Source organism: Jaculus jaculus, chromosome 1 (assembly GCF_020740685.1).
Source record: "Jaculus jaculus isolate mJacJac1 chromosome 1, mJacJac1.mat.Y.cur, whole genome shotgun sequence".
In the NCBI taxonomy this organism is placed as follows: domain Eukaryota; kingdom Metazoa; phylum Chordata; class Mammalia; order Rodentia; family Dipodidae; genus Jaculus; species Jaculus jaculus.
The window spans coordinates 115844984-115870114 of record NC_059102.1 but is presented as its reverse complement, the minus strand read 5'-3'; the positions used below and the strand labels follow the sequence as shown (position 1 = coordinate 115870114).

The 25131-nt window shown below is 41.7% G+C and overlaps 1 protein-coding gene and 1 non-coding gene across 2 annotated transcripts in view; one reads left to right on the top strand and one right to left on the bottom strand.

Moving 5' to 3' along the window:
* Positions 1 to 25131, top strand: part of Abca1 (ATP binding cassette subfamily A member 1) — a 142410-nt gene that overhangs the window by 7722 nt on the left and 109557 nt on the right. Inside the window, exon 2 of the mRNA XM_004656977.2 lies at positions 16316 to 16480. Within this exon, the coding sequence (XP_004657034.1) occupies positions 16415 to 16480 (66 nt within the window). The 5' untranslated portion in view covers positions 16316 to 16414. The remainder of the gene's footprint in view (positions 1 to 16315; positions 16481 to 25131) is intronic.
* Positions 14237 to 14343, bottom strand: LOC123458193. The gene has a single exon (XR_006635491.1). It is a non-coding gene; the product is annotated as a U6 spliceosomal RNA (small nuclear RNA).

Genomic DNA, 25131 nt, shown 5'->3' with positions numbered 1-25131 from the left:
TCTGCTTTTAGAATATTTTTCTGCTATAATTTGTCTTCTTCTGGAATCTCCTATGCTTGCTTTTGTTGTTACTGAACCCTAAGTTCATGGTTTTTTTACCTTCTAAAATTTTACCCATCAGTCACACTATGGGTTAGGAGAGCCTAGCAGGGGTTAGGACTTCCTGTGCGTTACTATTTTATCTCATTTGCTCTCCATTTGATATAAGCAGCAAAAAACAAAACAAAACAAAAACAACTACTAGGGTTGGGAAGATGGCTTAGCTGTTAAGGCATTTTCCTGTGAAGCCCAAGGATCCAGGTTCCATTCCCAGTATCCACATAAGCCAGATACACATAGTGGCATATGAATCTGGAGTTTGTTTGCAGTGGCTAGAGGCCCTGGTGCTCCCATTCTCTCTCTTTTGTTCTCTCTCAAATAAGTAAATAAAGTAATATATTAAGAAAATAAGGAACTGGAGAGATTGCTTAGTGGCTAAGGTACTTGCCTGGAAAGCCAAAGAACCCTTTAACACACAGGCCTTTAACAGACATTGTGCTCTAAGTGACTGCAGAATTTCTCACTTACCTCCTTTATGACACTCCTTAAAAATGCAAGGAATACTTATCTTTCTGCTTTTTGCTCTGGTAAGTCTCCTCTTTGCCCGTAAGTGATTATTGATATAGCATGTATGTTGCATACATGTACGTGTAGGATAGAGATTGATGTCACATGTATTCTCACTCGTTCTCCACTTTGCTTTTTGAGATAGAGTCTATCACTGAACCTGATGCTCACTAATTTGTCTAGACTAGCTAGTTAGCAATTCCTGGGTATCCACACTCTCCACCTCCCGAGGGTTGTTATGTGTGGGCTGGAGATCCAAACTTGCTTGCATGGCAAGTACTTTACGCACTAAGAATTTTAATATAAATTGACACAGTATACCATGAGCACTCCTTCTGTGGAGGTGTGAGGAAGTACTTTACCCACTAAGAATTTTAGTATTAATTGACACGGTGCCCCAAGAGCATTCCTTCTGTGGAGGTGTGAGGAAGTAGATGCTAATTTCTGATGTGGGGACAAATGTTATTCATTTCTCATGCTCTTTGGGTTTGTATTATTTTCCCTTTGGTTTTGCGAGATAGGGTTTCACTCTAGCCCAGGCTGACCTGGAATTTACTATGTAGTCTCAGGGTGGCCTTGAACTCACAGAAATCCTCCTGTTGAGTGCTGAGATTAAAGGTGTGTGACACCATGCCTGGCTTGGGTTTGCATTTTCTGTGGCTTCTGTGTACCTAGGCCCCAGGCAGCTTTTTATTTTTAAATTTTTTGTTTTATTATTGACAACTTCCATAGTTATAGACACGAACCATGATAATTCCCTCTTCTCCCTCACTTTCCCCTTCACATCTCCATTCTCTATCATATCTCCTCCCCCTGTCATCAACTTCTCTTTTATTTTGATGTCATCATCTTTTCCTCCTATTTTACTGGTCTTGTGTAGAAAGTGTCAGGCACTGCAAGGTCATGGATATCCAGGCCATTTTGTGTCAGGAATAGTGCAGTGTAAGGAGTCCTAGCCTTCCCTTGGCTCTTACATTCTTCCTGCGACCTTTTCCACAATGGATCCTGAGCCCGGGAAGGTGTGATAGAGATGTTTCAGTGCTTAAGCACTCCTCTGTCACTTCTTAGCACTATGGTGCCTTCTGAGTCATGCTGGAGGTCACTGTTAATCTGAAAAGAGAAGCTTCTTGAGTCAAAAGTGAGAGTAGCATTAATATATGGGTATGTACATTAAGAAAAGTGCGTACCTGGCAGTTTGATGAGCATAATATGTGCATTTAACCAGACGCCAGCAGGTGTTACACACCTATGGCTTGTGACTTCCCCCATCACAGGTTTTTAGTATCAGGCATGTATTCCCTCCTGTGGAGCAGGCCAATTAGAGAGTGGTTGGTTTCCCCCATAACAGACATGTCACTATTGGACTCATTGCCTCATTTGGTCTGGTTAGCACAACTTAAGGCTTGCTTTGTCCACTGTTGAGTATCTCCACTGGTGATTTCTCTTTCTCATGGAGCTGCATGCAGCATAACTTTCTGTCAGCTGTCTACAGGTAGGAGGTTTTCAGGTCGGGTCTAGCAGGATTTCTCAGTGACCTTACATCCCAGGTATGTGGAGTCTTCAGCAATAGGGTCTTAGCATTTGTTTCTGGTGGGAAACCAAGAGCCTTGGCAATGACCTGTAATGTTTTGGGGGAATCAGTGACCTTCCTGGCTAAGAACTCACAGGGAAGGTATCCCATCCCTGGCACTGAAAATTTTCTAGTAACAATCTATGGCTTCTGTATATGCCATTGTCCAAAAACAGGTTTCCATCTGACTTATTCATACCCTCTTACATTTTGATTAACCCTTCCATCATCCTTTCTTTACTCAGACTGTTGCTCTGACCTCACTTAGGCCTTTCCACCCCGGTAATATGTTCTTCTACTTACACATATACAATACCATCCCTTTAAGTGCTCCCCTCTTCTCTCTCCCTTACAACTCCTTTCTAACTTACTGGCCTCTGTTACCGAGTTTTATTGCAACTCATATACAAGTCCAAACATTTGTAGCTAGGATCCACAGATGAGAGAGAACGTGTGGCCCTTGGTTTTCTGGACCTGGGTTACCTCACTAAGTATAATCTTTTCCAGGTCCATCCATTTCCCTGCAAATTTCAAAATTTCAGTTTTTTAACCACTGAATTGATCTCTATTGTATAAATGTACCACATCTTCATTATCCACTCATCAGTCGAGGGACATCTAGGCTGGTTCCATTTCCTAACGATTGTGAATAGAGTGGCAATAAACATGGATGTGCACATATCTCTGAGATAGTGAGATGAGTCCTTAGGATATATGCCTAGGAGTGGTATAGCTGGATCCTATGGCAAATCTATTTTTAGCTGTCTCAGGAACCTCCACACTGATTTCTCAATGGCTGTACCAGATTACATTCCCACCAACAGTGTAACAATCATTAACTGGAAATTAGAGACGTATTCATTTGCTTCTTTAGCCCCAGCTTCTCTCTACTGTAGCAGAATTTAGAGTAATCATTATAGTGCCCAATAGGAGAGAAAAGAAGTTGTGTGTGTAAAAGCCTAAATGGACAGCTTAAAATGGGCACTGAATCTTTAAACATTGGAATGGGCCTTGATTACTTATTGTCTCCATTGGATTAATTTGAATCTTAAGTTTTTCAGCTGTAATCTTCTTCTCTTAAATAAAAATTGCCCTTTGGTTTTAAGTTCAAAGGAGAAGGAAATCTATAGAAATCTTAAATGTGCAAGAGTATAAAATTCTGATGATAATTTTTTGATTAAGATTAATTGTGATTTAATCAGATTTTTTTAATGTTAATGATTGTGTTAATTGTAGCAGGGTAGGCCTTGTTTCAACATAAAAGAACTTTGGTCAAGGAGGGTCTATTCAGTCATTAGTTTTGAGGGATTTGCAAATTTAGTGGAATTAGTGCTATTTTTCACTTTGACATACTGTAACACATGATCACAGTATGGCTCTCTCCTCTGTGGAAAGGAGGGCTGTCTGACACTTGGTTCCAGTAGCTTCCATTAAGAGGAGTGAGTGGATGTGCCTTAGGAGCCTCAGATACTAGCAGGGCACTCTGCCCTCCATTTGGGGACATTGGCTCTCACCTGCAGTAGACACTTTGCACACTGTTTCTTGGGAGATTGCACTGTGTGAATTTTAAAATACCACCATAAAACCACAGTTTAAAAAAGGAGGCCAGCAGAAGTCCCACTCAGTAGTTTAGTTCCATTTTCCTTGAGTACTTTTCCTTGGCATGCAGAATAATTGATTTTTGAAGTCTTAATGACAGAGGCACTTTTTATAGGGAATACACAGAATCTTGATAATACTGAAATAGTACCTTTTTTCATCAATTTCTTTTTATAGAAACATCCCAAACTTCAAATAATAGTGTTCTCATTGCCAATTTTAAAAATTAAGGCAGCAAAGATAGTTCAATGGATAAAGCTCTTACCACTGAAGCTGGAATACCTGAGTTTAAGCCCCAGATCCTAAGTAAAAAAGACAGGAGGTTTTCTCTGATGCTATCCTGGCTAACATACAAAGAACAAGAGGAGAGCCAGAATCCAGAGTGAGAAACAGTGACTGAAGTGTGGTGGCGGATGAGGACTGACTTGACAGTGTCTGTCTTGCACGCGTGCACCATAGCACATGCATGCCTGCACTCACGTTCTCACACACCAATAAATGATACAAATGTAAAAGGTGAATACCCTTAACGTTTTGTTTTTCAGAATTACCAGAATTTAACTACCAGGGTGTATTAGTCAGGGTTCTCTAGAGGAACAGAATTACTAGAATGAATTATTTTATAAAGGGAATTTATTGGATTAGCTTACAGTAGTCCAATAGCAGTTGCAGGCCTGAGAATCACCGAACCTGGTAGCTGCTCAGTCCACGTGGCCAGATGCCTCAGCAGTCCCGACCCGGCACTGCAGATGGTGCCGGAAAACCTGGAGGCCTCCTGAGGAGCCGGAAAGCCTGGAGGCTTCCTGAGGAGCCGCTGGGTTTCGACGTTCTCACACACCAATAAATGATACAAATGTAAAAGGTGAATACCCTTAACGTTTTGTTTTTCAGAATTACCAGAATTTAACTACCAGGGTTTAATTTGTGATCTTACACATTTTCCTTCTTTTAATTTAGTGAGGCAGCCAGCAAAGTGGTTTGCTTAGCTTTTTGTAGAGGAGTCCAACCCTGAGGTTAGGAGGGTGGAACCTGCTTTTGTGCCTGACATGGCACCCTGATGAAATGATCACTTCTCTAGTTAGGCAGGGCTTGCTATTCTACAGAACAGAAGAGTTTGGAATACATGACATTTACTTGCATTGCTTCAGGAGAAGGAGAAGGATTCTGGGGGAGGGACACTGGTAGGGAAATAGATAAGTCTGCAAGTGGGATGAATTGGCTTGAAAAAGTAAAGAACATAAAAAGTTGAGATGGGAAAGTTGTGTCCAGGTCTAAATAAGCTTGAATAGATTCTTCACTTGAACCTGTGGTCTTAGAGTTCACGGCTCTTCAACAGTACTGAAAGTCTTGCATTTGGAGTTGCAGTCTTATGAAAGGTATACTTTATATATGTGGTGGGGGTGTGTATACATGTATGTGTGCGGTGGGGGTGTGTACACGTGCATGTGTGCAGTGGGGGTGTGTAAACGTGTGTGGTGGGGGTGTGTATATGCATATATGTGTGGTGGGGGTGCATATATATGTGTATGTGTGTGGAGGGTGTAAGAAAACATTGGGTTTTCCTCAGGAATGCCACTCACCTTTTTTGAGACAAAGTCTCACTGGCTTTGAACTTACTAAATAGGTTAGACTGGTGGCCACTAAGCCCCAGGGATCCTTCTGACTCCCTAGTTCTGGGATCACAACTGTGCATTACTGCATCAGGCTTCTTTTATGTGGGTCTAGGGAATCACATTAAGTACTCATGCTCTTAGGCAAGGACTTTACTAACTGAGCTGTCTCTCCAGACCAAGAACGTATCCTTTTAAGCTGCTGTGTTCATAGGAGTTCTAGAGCCCAAGCCTGGCAGGTTCCAGACGCTGTTGTTCTGCTCTCTGAAGTCATTGTGAATGAAAGTCATTCCCAGCAAATGCGAGAGACTTTGAGAAAAATCACATTAAGTACTGCCCATGTTTGAACTTGTGTTTCTTTGAACACAGCTGGAAATTTTGTCCTGGTTTTGGCTTACCTGAGCCCTTTCTTACAATGAAATTTCTGATTTGCTTCTGCAGTGAATTTTCTTTAGCATGGCTTCTCATCTTGAGGGGACTGCAGACACTCTCATTCTGTAAGTGTCTATGGACTGAGTACTGAGCATCCTAGACTCAGAGTAACTTATCATGTAGAAGAACCCACCTGGTATGTTACTCCACTGGAGAAGAAAAGAAATGCAGGAATAACTGGGCCTGGATTTCTAAGATACTTGCTAATGAGGCTGGAGGAAATGTGGTGAAGAGGGAGCTGAGGGCCACTTTGCAGACTTGTCAGTGTGCTGTAGAAAATAGGTGCTGAATTCCAGGGCACCATGGAAAATAGAATAGAATAGGAGAGGTGAGACAAGAGCTCCATCAGGGGATTGTATGGCCACAAGTCTCACCACGATACCAAGGTAACAATTCCATTTCTCCAGATATGCTGGACATGGGAGAGAGTTCCAGTTTGCTCTGGAAGAGCTCTTGAGGGAGACAGTACTCTCTGTGGACAAAAAGGAGATTCTTTTAATTGCCTGCTCACTCTGGGCCTCTCCCTGGATAAGCTTCACTCTGAAGTGGATAGCACTCTTCATTATAATAGCTACGTGTGCTATACTTTGTTCATGAACTAGATAAATATTTTATATACATCATTAGTTCCATTTTTGTGGAGAGGATGCAGGAGCTTAGAGTCTCTAGGGTCCCAGTGAGTGATCATTCCAATGCCAACACCTTTCTTCAGCTAATTCAAGAAGATGTACGAGTTAAGGATTTGTGGAGTTTGCTACTTAGTAGAATTGGTCCATAGGAAAGGAAATAAAGTGAATGATTTGGGTTTGCCTGGCCCAGTTCTTTGAGCATTTTTATCAACTTACACCTTTCAGGCTAGAGGAAGGTAAGATTCTTGAGGGCCCTTCAGAGAGGTAAGCTAAAGGAAGTGATTTGTAGTCACTGTAGTCACTGGGCCATTTCTCCTAGAGTCTCTTGGAAAACCCTCCTAAGACAACAGAGAATATCATCCAATCAAGTTTTTCTGCAAACCAAGGATTGTCGATAGAGGCATGCTTATTTGTGTTTCTGTGGTGGTGGTGGTGGTGGGGGGGAGCTTAGGAATCTTCTGGTTCCTTCTCTTCAATTCCCTCTTATTCTGACATTATGATTGCAGTTGAAATTGCTGATTTTTTCTTATGACATATAATGATGATAAGATTGATTTTTTTTAGTGTTCATTTTCCTATGTGCTATATATATCTGAACAGAGAACAATGCAAATAGTTGTATATTTGCTAGAGCTCTGTATTTCTTTAGTGGACATCAACAGGAGGAGAGGGGCTTTCTCATATTTTGTTAGAATTTTCCCATAATTATATCACAATGAAGCAAGAATTTGGGTTTGGAACAGATTACTTCCCAAAAACCTAGGGAAAATCTAGCTCTTAAGGGATTTTTTAAAGCCTTGAGATCTCTTAGCTGGTAATAGGTGTAATTTTGAGGGTGATATGTAGGATCATTGGTTGTCCAAATGTTAGTGACATGATAGGCAGAGCTTTAAACCTTTAGGATCTCTTTTGAAGTAGAATTGCTGACAACATGAGAAATCATGCTCCTCAAAGGCAGGTTACAGATTTGTATAGTACTCATGGATTTCTTCTTTTGGTATGTTCTAATTCATGTCATAGCCTTCATTTTGCAAATTAGCTATTAGTAAAGATTTTTTTCTAAGAATTTATTTCTCTAGGGAGAAAGAAGGCTGTGTGTTACAATTACTTTTTCATTCCTGGGACAAAGCACCCAACCAAAAGCAGCATATGAAGGAAAGGGTTTATTACATCTTACCTAGTGTCAAGGGGAAGTTTTATCATGACAGAGAATGACCTGGCAGAGCAGAGACTAGGCATCGCATCTTGTCACATCAGCTGGGAGGGACCAATAAGAGTAAGCTAGCTAGTGAAAACCCAGCAGGGACTGGACTAATAGGCCTCAAGGCTTACCTCCAGTGACATAGCTCCTCCTGTAAGCTCCACTAGCTATGAATTGAGTTTGAAGTTTAATATTAAGCTCAGGGCTGGAGTGGTGGCTTTAGCGGTTAAGTGCACTTGCCTTTGAAGCCTAAGGACCCCGGTTCGAGGCTCATTTCCCCAGGACCCACGTTAGCCAGATGCACAAGGGGGCGCACGCATCTGGAGTTTGTTTGCAGTGGCTGATGCCCTGGTGCGCCCATTCTGTCTCTATCTCTCTCTGCATCTTTCTGTCTGTCGCTCTCAAATATGTCAATAAAAATAAACATAAATTTTAATATTAAGCTCAGGAGGGCTGGAGAGATGGTTTAGTGGTTAAGCGCTTGCCTGTGAAGCCTAAGGACCCCGGTTTGAGGCTTGATTCCCCAGGACCCAGGTTAGCCAGATGCATAAGGGGGCGCACGCGTCTGGAGTTCATTTGCAGTGGTTGGAAACCCTGGCGCTCCCTTCCCCCCCCTCAAATAAATAAAAATGAACAAAAATTTTAAAAAAATATTAAGCTCAGGAGGCTATGGGGAATATTCTGTATTCAAACTACCACAGTGTGCAAGTGTTTAAAATAGTATCTTTAACTAATAATCCAACATATATGGTGTATTTCTTTCTTTTAACCCTTCTGTCTTCAAAGTTGTAGATTGCTGGGATTGACAAAACTTGCTGGATCTAAGTGGGTGGTGTGTTAGCAGGGCCTCTTTTAAAATGATGAAATGCTTCTGGAATGGTAGCATGATTTCATTTTGTCTTCAAATTTTATTAGTCTTTTTTTGTTTTCTCACATTAAGTGTTACAATATTATATTTTAGGTAAGGACATAATTTCAGCACTGGCTGAGTACTAGCCCATAACCCTCTGTAGGTCTCATTAAATCAGAACCTTTGTTGGAACCGTGGATCTATAGTATGGTTCAGGACCTCAAGGGGATGCAATTTATATGACACTAGCAAGCATATCCTTAGGGATAGAGAGCCTGTTAATTTTTGGAGGCCATAAAAGTTGTACCAAGAAAGTTGAGCGATCTTCAGACTTAATATAGCTGATGGCTTAGCCTGGGGACAATGACAGTATGACTCAGAATCCTCTCCCACTCCTGGTAGGCTGTCCTGTCTCATATCATGGGTGCAGCAAGCCTGCTTTAGCTGGGTCTTCTGGCCTTTAGTAACCCCATTAGGCTTTTTCCTAAATGTGGCTACTGATCCAGAGACATGGGTTCAGAAAGGCAATTAAGGGAATGGGGCTCTTTGAAAGGAAGCATGCTTTGTTGGGCTTATAAGTTTCCTATCCTGTTATTGCAGAACCTTGCACAACCCTCTGGGGATGAGATGCATGAGCCACATCTGTGACTTTCATCAATATCTCATCATGAATAGGCTGAGCTTTGGCACTGTCACCTTTTCTGTTCCTGTCTGATATGGTTAAATGTACCTCCTGCTTTGTAGCTTATGGGCCATCTACTTCATGACATAAAACACCTAGAATATGAGCATTTTTGTACATTTTACCTTATTTAAGAAAAGAACATCTAAAATTTCATCAAAATAGATACTCGGAGCTGTTGGCAGAAATCTCACCTTGCACTTCTCGTAATGCTATAAATTTGTTTTAACAAAGTGGAGTAAACACCCCCCCCACACACACACTTATTTGAGAAATCGCTGTCATACAACCACTGCTTTTTAAATTTTTTTTAGAGACACAGTGGGAAATAGGGAAGGAGGGAGGGAGAGCGAGAGAAAGAGAGAGAGGGAGGGAGGGAGGGAGGGAGGGAGAATGAATGGGAGCACCGGGGCCTTTCAGCTGCTGTGAACCAACTCCAAATGTGTGCACCCCCTGTGGGCATGCATGACATTGCATGCCTGCGTCACTTGCATCTGGCTCTATGTGGCATCTGGAGGACTCAAACAGTAGTTCTTAGGCTTTGCAGGCAAGTGCCTTAACCACTAAGCCATCTTTCCAGCCCATAACCACTGTTTTTGAAAAATAAAATTAGTTGCTGGCAACACATTCTGGTTTGGGGAACTATTTGGATAGAACTGGTAAAAATGCATTAAAAAAACACAGAATAATTAAGCTAGTTTCGTGGGAAAGAACGTATGTTAGTTATTGGAAAGGTAACTTTTTGAACAACTAGGTTTCCAGCTCAAATTCTAGGTAAGTCACCTGCTTCTGGTGGTCTTAAGCTTCTCAGCCTGTAAGATTGCCCAAAGGAGTGGTTGGTTAGAGTATCTCTGACATGTTAACCCACTCCATCTATAAATATAGCTGTCAGAGGGAACACAGACTTGGACAAGACCTCCACCCCTTCCCACAGGGGCCAGCATTTCTGTCACAGTGAGATGTGGCACTTGTATGGTCTCTGCTTGGGGACTTGGCTGTTGAACAACAGGCCTTGGCTGAGCCATTGCTCGTTGGGGTTGAGTTCTCCTCTTCAGCGGAGCTCAGCACTCACGTGCTGGCAGGATTCCTGTGGGAGGGAACAAGAGGGGCCTAACCTGTGGTGTTCAACGAAGCTTTCTGGTAATGGCCACCACATTTCGCAGCAGTTCCGAAGACAGACTGAGTGCTTCAGGATTCAGGGTGGCTATGGGAAGGATTTCCTGTTGTTGATGTATCAACTTGAAGGGAATAAATCCTCTTACCTTATCTTTTAACATGCCTCTTCTTCTTTTTAATAGTTTTCCTGTCTCATTTCTCTTTGAAGTTGACATACCAAGTTCAAAAGGGCAAAATGTCTCAGTGAGGAAGGGGATGGTGAGAGGAGCGCTAATGATTACTTAGGGTCAACATTTCCCCTTCCCGCCCAGCTTCCTGTGAACCTTGATTTTTTTTTTTTTTCTTTTGCTAACATCACACAGACTGTCTGGCATTCCAGTTTATTTTAGGGAAAAGTGAAAAGAATCTGTAATAGTGGCTGCTACTTAAGCAACCCCTTTGTGGGTAGCAGATGGTTGGTTCACTGTGTTACTTCTTTGTCCTAGAGATGTTTCTTCAGAAAGGAGCTCCAGGGTTAGGAACAGCATCTGACATGTGATAGGTGCTCAATACATATTTTTCGTGGCTAGTGGGGAGGTGGAGTTAAGGTTGTGGTTGTTCATGTAACTAATAAGCAGTGATGAATATTTATCTATGATTCCTCTTCATCACACCATAGTCAGGTTTTATATTATAAAGGTCTTAGGTCTTTCAAGGCATTGGTTTTTAACCTGTCGGTTAGGTAAGTTAATAGAAAGCTGATTGTTTTTGGTGTCTGGTTTATTAACTATATATATAGATATATAAAGATGTACTCTCTTAAAGGAGACAGTTTGATGAGTTTTCACAGATCAATACAGTTTGTAACTATAACCATTTTCCAATTCAGAGTAGTTCATTCTCCTTTGTAATCTGTCTTCTCCCCCTCCTATAACTCCTGGCAACCAATGACCTGGCTTTTGTTTATTGTTTTGCCTTTCTCAGATGTTCTTACATATAGAATCAGGCAGTATGTAGGCATTTGTATGTGGCTTATTTCTCTGAGTATAAGCCTATGAAAATTTATCACTTTTCGTTGTTAAGTAATGTTACATTTTACTTTATTTCCTTGTTGTTGGACATTTGGTTGTTCTCAATTAGCTATTCTGCATGAAGTTTCTAAAAACATTCACATATGTGTATGTGTGTGGGCATATGTTCTCAGTTTTTTTTAATTTTAGTTTCTTTACATACTTTCTGATACTTTAAAAAAATTTTATTTTATATGTAAGAGGTTATACATTTTTATCCCCTTGTCCCAACTCCCATTACCCTGGGAGCACTCCTTCATGGGTTTATGGTAATTACTGTGGGGTCATGAAGACCTCAGTCAGTCTCTATGGTATAGCAGGGCAACAATTCTAAAACTTAGTGTGTATGTAGTGATATTCAATTATGGTTTTAATTTTTACTCCTTTGCAACTAATGATGTTAAATATTTTTGCTTATTGACAAGGCTGTATTTAAACATTGTTTTGTTTTCTTTGGGTACCAATAACTTCAAAATATCAATGGCATTCAAAGTGAAAATTTCCAAACAGAGTGGTCAAAGGTTTTGAGAAGTCATATTCTCCACACCCATGGTTGACAAATGATGAGACCAGGAGAATGCTCCAAGGACTTGAGTATGATTATTGGCAGAAAGCCAATTACATGGCTCCAATGGCCTTGGGAAGGCTAACCAGTCCCTAGCTAAACCTGATGTCTATGCAAAGTAGACTTAGATTCATTTATGTTTTCCAGCATGTCTGAGGAGTCTCCTGGGAGGCTCAGCAGTCCTTTGTGACAATGTTGGGTATATGATGGAAGCCACATAAACGCAGAGCTCCCTCTCTGGGGAGAGTTTGCTAAGGCGGTTAATCAGGCTTGAGAAATCAGTTACCACAGGCCCAAGAATGAACACCACCCTTCAATTCTGAGGCCTTGTATCTCATGTCCTTCCTTTGGTTAATTAATTAAGCACATATCTCTTGAGTGCTCCCTGCAAGTTGGTTTTTTTTTTTTTTTTTTTTTTTTCGTTCTGGGGAAAACAAATGAAGGAACTAGGATCACCCCTGTCCTGACTCAAAGCAAGAGAAATCCTGCAATGGAAAAGCAAAGGTTGCTTGGGAGCTCTGAGGAAGGGCTCTTTACTCAGGTGTGGGTGCAGAGAGGTGACCCAGAAAGTATTCCTGATCCAGTGAAACCGACTGGAGAGCCAAGGTTCGAGAGAAGTTAGGCGGAGTAACACTGTTGTAGAAGGTGTTCAGAACAAGGTGGCGTGTTAATGAAGTCTGGGATTAGGAGAGAGTGCAGTGCATTCCTAGCATGCAGGTACTACTCCAGGAGATTGCCAAACAGGTGGGGAGAGGAGAGAGACTTGGCTGGAGGCCTTAGAAGGCAGGCCAAGCAAGCCTTGGTAGAGAATGGACTCCATCCTCACAGTGGTGAGGGGTTGGCACAAGGTTGGTGAGAGGCATATTTAGATATTTTGTTTAGTTGGGTAACTTTTTGTTTTGCTCCATGTTAAAGGGAGGAAAGTGGGGCAAGACGGGAGTCTGGGAGGCCAGTGAGGTGGCTGTTGTGGTCATGCAGGAGCAAGATGAGAGAGGCCTACTGACTGGCGATGATTCTGAAGTGGGATCCTTTCCAGCTAGTAACTGGAACTGTGTTTAAGGGCAGGAATGAGTGTGCTATGCTTTGAAACATTGAGAAATCCAGTACATAGGACTGCCTTTCCCCCCTTCTTGTGGTTGTGGTTTGTTTGTTCACTTCCTTGGAAAACTGATGTGGAAATGTCCCTTTGGCTTTTGTTACCTGGACAGAAGGGTTCAGACATTTCCAAGCTCTTTGCTTTGGATAGCATTGCTCTCAGCATTGATCGCTGTGTTCTGAGGTAGAGGCTTGGGCAAGGATTGTTCAGGAGGCCAGGAAATGCCAAGGTGGGCAGGAAGGATTGGGGCAAGAAGCTTGCCCGTTTGCACACAACACAGGCAGAGAAATTCTTTCTGTTTGATAGCCTTCTCTATGTGTCTTCTGCAGATCCTGCGGTCACAACCTGTGTTTAGAAACATAGAAACTCAGCTGTTAGGGCAATGCTCTATAAGGAAACTCCTCTTGGTCTTTTCTTGCTTTCTCATGAGCACTCTGGAAAGCCGTGTCTTCCCTTGCTCTGAACGACTCTGCTTCAGGGGACACCATTCTGAATTTTACTTTGACACTGAGGATAGACATTAAGCCACTCAGATTTTTACGCTTCTGCCTTTCCAGAAACTCATAGTGGATTTACTAGAAATAACGGAGTGTCCTATTTGGATAAGATGTGATCATTTTTCTGTTGAAGGGTACTTGTAAGACACAGAAACATAAGTGGGAGAAAGGGACTTAAATTTCTCTGGCATCTACATTATGCCTTATATTGCAGTGATCTTATTTCTATAAGTTCATTTACCTCTCAAATATCATCCAAGGCAGGTGTCATCTTCCCTATTTTATAACAAGTAGATGTTCAGAGATCGTCAAGTCTTGCCCAAGGGACACATAGTTGGGAGGCTTAGAGCATGTCAGGGATCTTTCTGCTAGGTTAGTCTGGCTTTTTAAATATAGTATTCTGTTGTAGCCTCTTCAGTTTCACCTTAGGGCTTTGAAAAGATTCATGTACCTTACAAATCAACTAAGTGATTCCCGGAGAGTAGCTATAACAGAAGAAAATCTAGTTAATTCTTTACTTCAGTGTTTTAAGACTGCAAGGCTTATCTGTGCCACTTAGAAGAAACAGTTTGGTTATCTGGCTATCAGTGCCATAAGGTCAACTGTATCTTTAAACAAGATTGATAGTGGTGCTGGCCTAAGTCTTCCTCTTTTTATAATAAGAAACTTTAGACAATCTGTGTCTTTCAGAGGTTTCCTGAGCAAACAACAAAGAAAAAAGTTTTTTTTTTAAAAAAAATATGGAATGCTTCATGAATTTGTGTGTCATTCTTGTGCAGGGACCATGCTAATCTTCTCTGTGTTATTCCCATTTTAATATATGAACTGCTGAAGAGAGCACAAGAAAAAAGATTTTAAAGTTCTACTTACTCTGAAGAATTTCTGATTTATTGTATTACTAATGGGTGACTTAGATTATATCATGATAGGTCATTCCTTCCTCTGGACATGGCACATTTCCTCAGTGTATTTTCTTTTCAATATTTTTTCTTTTTCTTTTTGCATGTACATGTGCATATACATATGCATGCTCATATGTGTGGGTTCTCATGTGTGTGGAGTATGTGTGTATATGTATGGAGACCAGAGGTTGATATCAGTCGTCTCCTTAATTGCTCTTCACTTTGTTTTCACTTATTTACACGTGTGTGTATGTGTGTTTGTTTGTGGGGGGGCACACCAGGGTCTCTTGCTCTTGCAAACGGACACCAGAAGCATGTACCGGTTTTTGCATCTGGCCATGTGGATGGGTTTGAATTGAATCTGGGATGTAGGCTTTGTAGGAAAGTATCTTTAACCATTGAGCTATCTTTCCAGCTTCCATACTTTATTTTTTGAGACAGGGTTTTTCACTGACCTCAGAGGTCACCAAATTGGCCAGACTAATTCTCCTGTCTCTGCTTTCCTACCTCTGGGATTACAAGTGTGCACCTCTATGCCTCACATTTTACATGGGTGCTGGGGACCCGAACCCAGATCCTCATGCTTGCATGGCAGCCATCTCCCCAGCCCCTCTAGAAAATTTTAATCTGCATCTTTGTGGAGCAGGGAACAGAAGGGTAAGATCCTATCAGAGTTGACCTCTGCATTGGGATCTCTTTTTGAATGTGGATTTTTAGGTCTGATTTTGGGATGATTTCCATGTGTACTTACTACGTGCTGGGCTCCTTTTGCTGTTGGTTCCTCCTTCCTGATTTCCCACCCTGCCTACACTAGAAGTCACCATCGTTGACAGAGCCTTTGCATAAATAAAACTGGTTTCTGTTTTCACACTATTGTTTTGTCACTTCTGGATGATAAGAGGGCCCAACTTTAACCTGTTGAATCCCTTTCCCTTCCGCTACTTTTCATTTTCTGTATGTTCCCCAGCTTCAATTTAGCTTATCTGGGATTATTCCAGCATTAAATTAATACAGCTATTGTGTGAATAGCTTGGGCACATAGAATGTTGCCCCCTCCCACCGTTCTTGAGAACCCTCTTTGCTCCAGCGTGGTGAAATGTCTCCAGAGAGACACCTTTGGCCCTGGAATAGGAGTAGCTCAGACGAGTGCCCAGGTGCAGGTAGAGCAAGGCCAGAAGTGTGCCGCATATGTCCTGACTGTGGGAGCCCGTAACTTTCCAATGCCATGCTGTGCCTGCCTTGGCAGAGTTGCTTTTTCTGTGGGACACAATACCAGGTTTGTACTTACCACCTGGGAGCCAGGTGTGGACGACATTTCTTTGGTGCTTATAGTGATCAAACACATGCTGAGGCTTTCCTCAGGGCATCTGTTTTATTGACGGTCCCATTTATCATCTGGAGGGTCCAATTTTGTGGCCAGATAAAAATTTTTGTCTGTGGTAGAGTTTAGAGAATAGTGTAAGTAACTCCAGGCTTGGAGAGTAGCTTAGAAATGCTGCTGATTTATGACTTTATGACAGGGGAGGAACTTTCCTAGTAACGGAGTCAGACCTCTAGGATTTCAGTACGCCATTTCTGATCCCAGTGTTTTGGCCAGCCAAGGTTGCTCACTCAAATCTGTTGTCTCAAGTACATTATTTTACTCCCAGATGATCACACCAGTGGAGCTAAAAGGACAAGGATTATCACACCAAGCTTGCAGGCTGCAGCCAGAAAACCTGAAGCTCTGTTTGCTGGAACTCTTGGTGGCTGGGAACTCAGGGCTTGTGATTCATTAAGGAGCAGCCATGACATAGTCTTGGGTGTTGGAGGTCTTGGGTGAGAGGGCTGGAGCTGTAGCCCTCACTGGCATAGGGCTTTGCAGTGGTGACTGACGGCTGGCTCTCTCTCCCCTCCCGCTTTATCTTTCAGTTAATGACCAGCCACAGCGTCCCTGCTGTGAGCTCTGGCCACTGCCTCCAGGCCTGTGGAGCCACAAGCAGGACAGTGTGAAGGGTCAGCAGAAGAAACATGGCTTGCTGGCCTCAGCTGAGGCTGTTGCTATGGAAGAACCTGACTTTCAGAAGAAGACAAACAGTAAGCGCCCGGTTTTCTCTGGGGTTCTCTCATGTCTTCTCCATGGGGTGGAGTTGGGGTTGGAGGAAGGAAGGAGGGGCATGTTCACTTAATGAATCTGGCACTTGTGGACCCAGGACTGCGTGGTTCTGATGTGGTTCCATGGTTGAGCATAGAGGGAAGATTTACAACCAGACAGAAATGTTAGTGTTGGTTTGTACTGGTGCCCAAGCATGAGTTCTGACCTCTGGACCTGACAGAAAATGGCCCCTGATCACTCCACTAGGACTCTGGCTCTCCAAGAGTACTCTGTGGGATCCTGTAATTCCAGGAGTTGGGAGTAGAGTAAATTATTGCCCCAGCTCTTAGCGGTCAGTGCCTAGATCTCCAGCCTTCATGGTGGCCTGGAGGAATGTGATGACTGAGACTTGTGTGGTGGGTTCTAGGTCATTTGCTTCCCTGATGACAGTATTACTTTGAGTAGTTCCAAGAAGATCTGATGTCTTTAGTACACAGGTGAATGGCGTTTTCAGTGGAGGAATGTGAGGGTTGTAAAGCCAAGGTGAGCTCCCTGAGGCGCTAGGCTTTATTGTGGATCACTCCTTCTCAGTGATCCCATCACTGGTTTCTAAAGCTGTTTCCTGTCCTGTCCTGTCTTTTCTTGAATTCCAAGCTTGCATGTCTACTTATCAGTCTAATGAAGCTCAACTATCAATAACCAAATCTTTTTGAGACTCAAATTGGTACAGAGTACCATGAAGAGAATTTATTTCAGTATTTCATAAAGTGGAGTAATGCTTGGATCTTCTCTTTTTTCAAATAACAAACATGCCAAGGCACCCTTGTGTTCACTAACTGTTTTATTATAATGTGATTTAAGTATGCTCATATGTAAAGCTAGATTGTATGTCTTCAATGTATGGGTTCTAACTATGATCCATTTAGGTTTACAAGTTAACTGTAACAGAATGGCAAAAACAATGCAATTCAATTATCATCATAAGTGTGATAAGAAAACTGACATTGACCAGCTGAAATCTCCATTGTAAGTTGCAACTTGGAATGCGGTGGTGGATGGTATAGTACTGGTCCCTTTATCTATATTATTTTGTGCCACTGAATCAATTCTTCACCCATTTTAGTTTGCTTGAACAAGGTTCATTGTATATCATTTGGCTTTCATCAGGTCCACTCCCATCATTCCTAAGTTGAATCTGCATCTGTTCCTTGCTCATTAGCCTGGTACAGTTACACTGCCACTAACGCAGTCGCACACTTCAACTTAAATGTGGACTTTGACTTGTGCCAGAACTTGGTGCTGAAGTAAGCATTCGGAACATCTAGATGTGTTGTTCATCAGGATGTATTTAAACGACCACTGAATTAGAACACAACGTAAGACCCTCATCGAGAGCTCAACTATTATCTGTCTAGCTATATGTAATTTTCTGCCTCCAATTTGAGAAACACTTCTTTGTTATTGTTTTATACTTTTAAAAATATTTTATTTATTAGAAAGAGAGAGAGAATGGGCACTCCAGGGCCTCTAGCCACTGCAACCAAACTCTAGATGCATGTACCACTTTTTGTATCTGGCTTTATGTAGGTCCTGGGGAATTGAACACACGTCCTTAGGCATTGCCGGTAAGCACCTAACTGCTGAGCCATCTCTCTAGTCCCAAGGGAAATAGTTTTTTGGTTTAGCCTCCATGTTGCAAATAGAGAACCTGAATTTAAGGTCTCAGTAGCAAGAAATAGAGACTAGAATCAATACATCCTGTCTTAGTAATAAAAATAGTAAGTTATATTACATGATATTATATTAGTTTAATAAAAATAAACACAGGATGAGTTTCCATGTGTGACACACAAAGTGTGTTATTGATTCATTTATGTATTTTGCAGTGCTGAGGGTTAAACCTAGGGCCTTGCATATGCTAGGCGCGTGGTTTACCACTGAACAATACCTCCAATCAACCAAGTGAGTTATTAATTGGATTATTCATTTAAGCCTTGTGAAATACTGCTTTACCTTATAGTAGAACTGAAGAATTTGATGTATAGAGAGGTTAAGTAATCTGCCAAATGTTTATTATACTACTAGTAAGAAGTACAAATAGAGTCTAAATCCAGGCAGTCTGACTCTGAAAGTGGTGGTCTATATGCTAGATTGCCTGCCTGCCTTGCCTTGCCTTACTTCTTTACCTTTTCTTTCTTCTTCCCTCTTGCCCTCCCTCCTCTTCCCTTCCCTCACTCTGTCCTTTCTTTATTTTTTCTCTCCTTCCTTCCTTCTCTTTTTCCCTTTTATCACTTCCCTCCCTCTTTCTTTCTTTCCTTCCCTTCCTTTCCTTTCTTTCTTTCTTTCCTTCTTCCTTCCTTTCTTTCTTTCTTTCCCTCCCTCCCTCCCTCCCTCCCTCCCTCTCTCTCTCTCTCTCTCTCTCTTTCTTTCTTTCTTTCTTTCTTCTTACAGGGTCTCATGTAACAGGGTAGCCTTGGCCTCCTAATATTCCTGCCTCTGACTCCTTTGTGCTTGGATTACAGGCATGCACCACTACATTAGACCTTTCAATTGTATCATTTTTTTTCTGTCCTCTATCCAGAAATCTTGAACTTTCTGACTTTTATTATATTGTAAAAGACAAGGCCTATGCCCTGGTGCTCCCAATTCTGTTATTTTCCCTTATCCCCATTTCTCAGCTGCTGTTTCATCCAGATTCCATGCGTCTAACCAGCTGGCAGTAGTTCATGTTCTAGAAAATCAGCTCTGCCTTGATGAGTCCACTAGTGAGGCATGGAAAGAATCATACTGTCTTGGAGACAAAAGGGGGTTCAAGGGAGTCCAATACAAACCTCTGATTTTACAGAAGAGGAAACTGAGTCACAATGCACGAAAGGGACTTCTTCAAGGTCAGTTAAGCACAATGAGCTGGGACTAGAGGTTGAGCTCTCATTCCAGCTCTCTTTCAGATCCTTCACAGCTGAGTAGCAATACTGCCCGGCTTGGAAGAGGAAAAGCAACAGGGTAGGGTTTTCTTGTCTTAGCCAGGAAGAAATTGGGAGCACACTGTCCTGGAACATGATGTGGAGCTGGGTCATCTAATGTGGGCCAGTCTCCACTGGGTTTGAGCTTGTTGCTTCTTGCTTAATATTGCTTATGCATTTAAAAGGGTTAGGACTAGAGAGATAGACAGGCTTAGTCAAAGGCAGTTTATGTATGGCAGAGTTTTTGTTGAAAAAGGAAGCGGGGACATAACAAAAGGCCTTTTAAGAAGATACTACACCTTTGATAGCTTAGTTGAGATACTCCCGTTCTGATTTCCAAAGGAAATCCATTTTGCTGAAGCACAAAGAAAGGTAGTTCATTTCAAGTTACAGATGCTGAGATGAGCTGGCCAGGTTTGGCACTGGGAAGCTGGGGCCAGTTCTTGTCTAATTGGTGGGACTTGGCCTCTGCGGGGGTAGGGGTCCAGAGAAGGTTGGTCCTGAAGGCAGCACCAGAGCCACTCTCCAGGTGTCTGTTCCTACAGGCTGTGCTTTGCTTCATCCTCATTGAAGGTTTTATGTAGCCATTTCCCAGCCCACTGGCTTGAACTTCTCTATATATCATTTAGGGTTTAGAATTTGTGAAGGCCTTTGGTGCCATTTTGTTAACTTTCAGGTTCAGAACCAGTCCTGCCCATTCAGTAGGGAGAGAAGTTAGAAGCCCCTGATAGCTTTTACCTATAGTGCTTGGAATTCATTGCAGGTTTTCCCTGCTCATAAGATCTTGGCACCTCTGCACTTGGCCCAGAGCCCAGCTCAGAGTCGGGCACTTGGGACATGCTAAATAAGAATGTGGTAAAATGTGTTGGTAGTCTGCTAATGGTGATCCTGAAGGAGTTCTGCTGCTTCAGGGGCCTTGTGTTCTATAGCCAGGAGAAGTAGAAAGGATGTGTAAAAGCCTGGAGCTGAGCAAGCAACCCAAAGGAAAGGCTGTGTTGATTGTCTGTCCTTGTTTGCATCCTGCAGACCCCTCTCCCAGCAAAGCACTCTCATTGTTCAGCCTCATGGGGACCAGCAGCCAGTGTTTCTGTTGGGTAAAGAATACATTGAATTTGAGTTGCACAAGTTGGGTTCAAAGCTCAGTTTGAGTCCAAAGTACCTCAGCTTGTGTGGGCAGCAGTGGTTCAGCACAAACAGGTTTTGGGACAGGAAGGAGGAGGGACTTTGGGTTTGTAAGAATCCTTCCTCTGGTTTTAGGCTGAGACAGAGGCCAAGGTCTCCATGGAACACATGGAAAATGAGTTTGGCTACATGGCCTCTTTTCTTGACTTCATCATTAACTAGCTTTTGCATAATTTAGAACACAACTCTTGGCACTATGGAACAAAAGGAAATAAATGATCATAAAGCTAACAGGGCTACAGAGATGGCTCAGTGGATCAAAGTACTCGCTGTACAACTCTCACTGCCTGAGTTCAAATCCCTAGTAAAAACTTGATGTTGTGATGGTTTTCTGTAATCCCAGTGCACTTAATTCGAGAATGGAAGCAGTGGCAGACATAGGAGAATTTCCCAGAAGCTTGCAAATAGAGCAGTGGGAGGCTTTCCCTCAAAACAACGCAGACGGCAGTGACCAACCCAGAAAGTTGTCCTCTGACTTCCACATAAGTACTGTGTGATACACCTACCCACAAAATAAATGAATAAACAAATACATAAATAGCTTGTTAAATGAATATTCTTCTGGAGCCATTAAAGAATTTTCTAGACTGGATGAAGACTCAACACCTCTTCCTCACTTCCAGGTTCACTGACATACTCCATCTGGGATTTTGTTCCATAATCATATTTAGGGTGGGTCTTCCCTCTTCAGTTAGAACTTCTGAAAATAACTCTCACTAGCACACTCAAGGATGTATCTTATTAATTCCCTAGGCATTTCTTACTCTAGTTTATAACAGTGCATCTTAGCTAGCCCAGTTATGGTGGTGTTAACATATCACACAGGAGGCTTTTTGGGAGCAGCCTGATGTCTAAGGGAACCTATTCTCCTATACTTCCTTCTTGACCTCTCGGATTCTTCCTTTTTTTTTTTTTTATCTATTTCTTTTTTTCTTATTGAATCTTACTGCCTTATGAAGCTCTAAAAAGCATCCTATGATAATTTTAAGTGAACTTGCATTAAATCTATAAATTTAGCTTGATTAATTTGGATACTATATGTGTGGAAAATAAATTCAGAAATTTGGATTATATCTCACTAATTTGTGCCTTCCAAAGGTGCGCGCGCGCGCGCGCGCGCACACACACACACACACACACACACACACACACATATGTATATTACATCAGCAATACCTACTTGGCATTACATTAATACTTGATTTTTTGTTATGTTTGTTCTTACTATCAGGAATGTCTGTCTCCTCTGTGCAAACATATTAATATAGCTAATTGTTATAAGCCTAGAGCAGTACTATTTTTTAACATACATAAATATATATTTATTGACAACTTCTATACTTACAGACAACAAACCATGGTATTTCCCTCTCCTCCCCTACATTCCCCTTCATAACTCTGCTGTCCATCATGTCCCCTCCCTCTCTCCATTAGTCTCTTTTAATTTGCTGTCATCATCTTTTTCTCCTATCATGAGGGTCTTATGTAGGTACTGCTAGGTCTTAGATATTGAGGCCAATTTCTGTCCACACAGTTGTATGTAAGGAGCAGTACCATTCCTTTGGCTCTTACATTCTTTCCACTACCTCTTCTGCAATAGGCCCTGAGCCTTGGAGAGTGTGAGATGTTTCAGTGCTGGACACTCCTCTGTCCCTTCATCTCAGCACTATATTGCCTTTGGGGTCATCCCAGTGGTCATCACCATCTGAAAAGAGAAGCTTCTCTAACCAGAAGTGAGAGTAGCATTAATATATAAATATGAACATTAAGTGTAATGCTTTCAGGGCAATTTGGTGAGAGTAACATATGCATTTATCCAGGCAAGAGCAGGCTTTATACCCCTAAGGTTCATGACCTCCCCTGCCATAAGCTTTTTATTAGGTTTGCAGTACCAGGAATGTATTTCCTCCTTTAGAGCTGGTGTTCAGTCCAATGAGAAAGCAGTTGGTTTCCCCCAGAGCAGACATGCCACTATTGCACTCATTCAGTCATTTGGCCTTCTGGCCAAACTTGAGGCTTCCAGTGTCCACTGTTTTCACTGCTAATGACTTCTGTCTCCTATAGGGCTGCATACAGTATAGCTTTCCCCAGCTTTCAGTTGGCTGGTCTACAAGGAGAAGGTTTTCTGCTCAGCACCAGCTTGATTTCTCAGTGACTTTGCTGCTCAGGCATGTGACGTCTTCATCAATAGGGTCTTATCATCTCTTTCTCATGGGAAACCAAGGGCCTTGGCAATAGCCTATAATGTTTTGGAGGCAACATGGACCTCCATGGCCAAAAACTCACTGGAAGGTATCCCATCCCTGGCACTGAAAGTTTTCTAGTAACAATCTATGGCTTCTGGATGTGTGCCATTATTCAAGGGAATAGATTTTCATATGTCTTATTCAGAATATCTTGAATTTTGATTGACCCTCCCTCCCACCCTTCTTTTATACATTCTCTTCCCTTGACCTCGCTTAGGCCTTTTATCATTAACTTTCTGTGGTGCTCTTACACACACTGGCTTCAGCTGCTGAAAATGCTTTGTAGAAATTTTCTTACTCTCTTTGCTCTCAGTGCTATGGGGAGGATCCACTCATAGTTTTCAGTTGACCAACATAATTTGACCATCTGCTTCTCTATAGGGTCCCAGGCGTGGGGCTGCAGAGATGTTCAGAAACATAAGGCTTGACACTGGGTCAGACCAGTGCCTTACAGAGCTAGCAAGTGCTGGGTTCCACTTACAGGCCATATCCTAAAATGTTTACATCTGTGTCTCTAGCATAGCTCTGTGAGAGGTAGTAGGGTATGAACAATAGCACGAGTTTAAGGGTCGGTATATCTAAGTTCAAAGATTCTTGCTATCACTTACTGGGCCAAGGCTCATAATTTGTCTGAATCTCCATTTGCCAGGGTTATTGTGAATTAAATATTGGAGATGAGATGTATGAACATCCCTAAATGTGAATAGATGCTCAGTATTAGCTGTAACTCTTACCTATCTGTGGCTATAAATTCAGCTATTGGCTGTGCCACATAGGGAAGTGGTTTCCTACTGTAGGCACTGCCTGCCATATCAAATAGAATTCTGTGTGCCTCTGGAATGGTGGTCGGAACTGGTCACTCATCTCAACTTTGCTGCTGGCTACTTCTTTGACTCACTCTTGAGATAGCCTTTTCAGGTAGAAAATGGAGACAGTGACAGTTCCCACCCCCTCACAGTAGACTAAAGGACATAACCATGTAAGATGTGCCTTGTAACACAGGGCTCTCAGTAACCAGTACCTACCATTTATCCTCCTAGTACAAATAGCTTCAGAACTGCAAATCGATGACTATCTTGCACTCTTTGTTTTATTTTTCTCAGGGCTTATTCTGTTCTGAATTCATTTATAGTCAGCGCATTTTGAGAAGGTTTTATTCTAGTCTTTGTTAGTATTTGTAAGTGATTTATGTAGCACAAGCTTAGATGTATTCAGTTTTGTGTCCTGTTTTATTTTGGTTAGTGATGTCTGTCTTTCGTAAATATTCTTATAATGTTTGCATAATGTACTACCCAGAAGATATCTGTACCATAATTTACTCATTTCTCTATTGCTGTACAATTAAGTTGTTTTCAATATGTTGTAGTGATATGGTTTTTTCATTATTTTAAAAAAGTGCTGTTACTTAGGATAAGTTCCCAGAAATATTACTTGGTCAAAGGGGATAAGCATGAGTTTTGAATGTGTATTATCAAACTGTTTTCCCCAAAGTTCCAGTTGATTTATGTTTCCATCTTTCTTATTTTATAAACTTCAGCTCATTCTCTTACCCAGCAAACACTTTTTAAGCTCTTATCATGTGGCAGGCTTTGTGAGAAGATAGTGATAGAATGGAGAAGCTCACATATAAATGAGTCCCTGCTGTGCTAAGTGCTGATAAAAGCACAGGAGTACTTGGGGACCCAGAGGCTTGAGGGGCTTCCAGCTCCACTGGTAGAAACATTTATTTCAAAGAATTAAGGCTGAGTTCTCTGGCAGTCAGGAAATGCCCCCTTCAGATTATTGAGATGCAATTGCATATATTTTAGGTATATAATTATATATATATATAATATATATAATACACATGTATATATATAATTTCCAAAAAGGAGTATAAAATAAGACATTTTCTAAGAAGGAAAACAATCTGCATGTTATTTGAAAACTCGGAGATTTCAGTGTTAGTTCCCTCTTTGAGGTCATTTACAGAAGTCTGTAGCAAGGATTGCCCTTTATTTGGTCTTAGGGTCCCATTGTCAGCATATTTTCTTCCAGAGAAGAACCTGCTTGCCTTTTTTCTTTCCTAATGTGCTATCTATGCAAACTATTCTTTAGAGTTTTATAACAGTGGTTTGCTATAGTAATGTCTAAAAAATTTCCAGGTGTTGTTATGACTCCAGAACAGTTACTATCTTGTTTCAGTTCCAGAAGTCTAAAAAATGAGTTTGATAATGTGCTGTTTTGAAGCTTTTAAAAAATTAAAAGCTAATTATTTAAAAA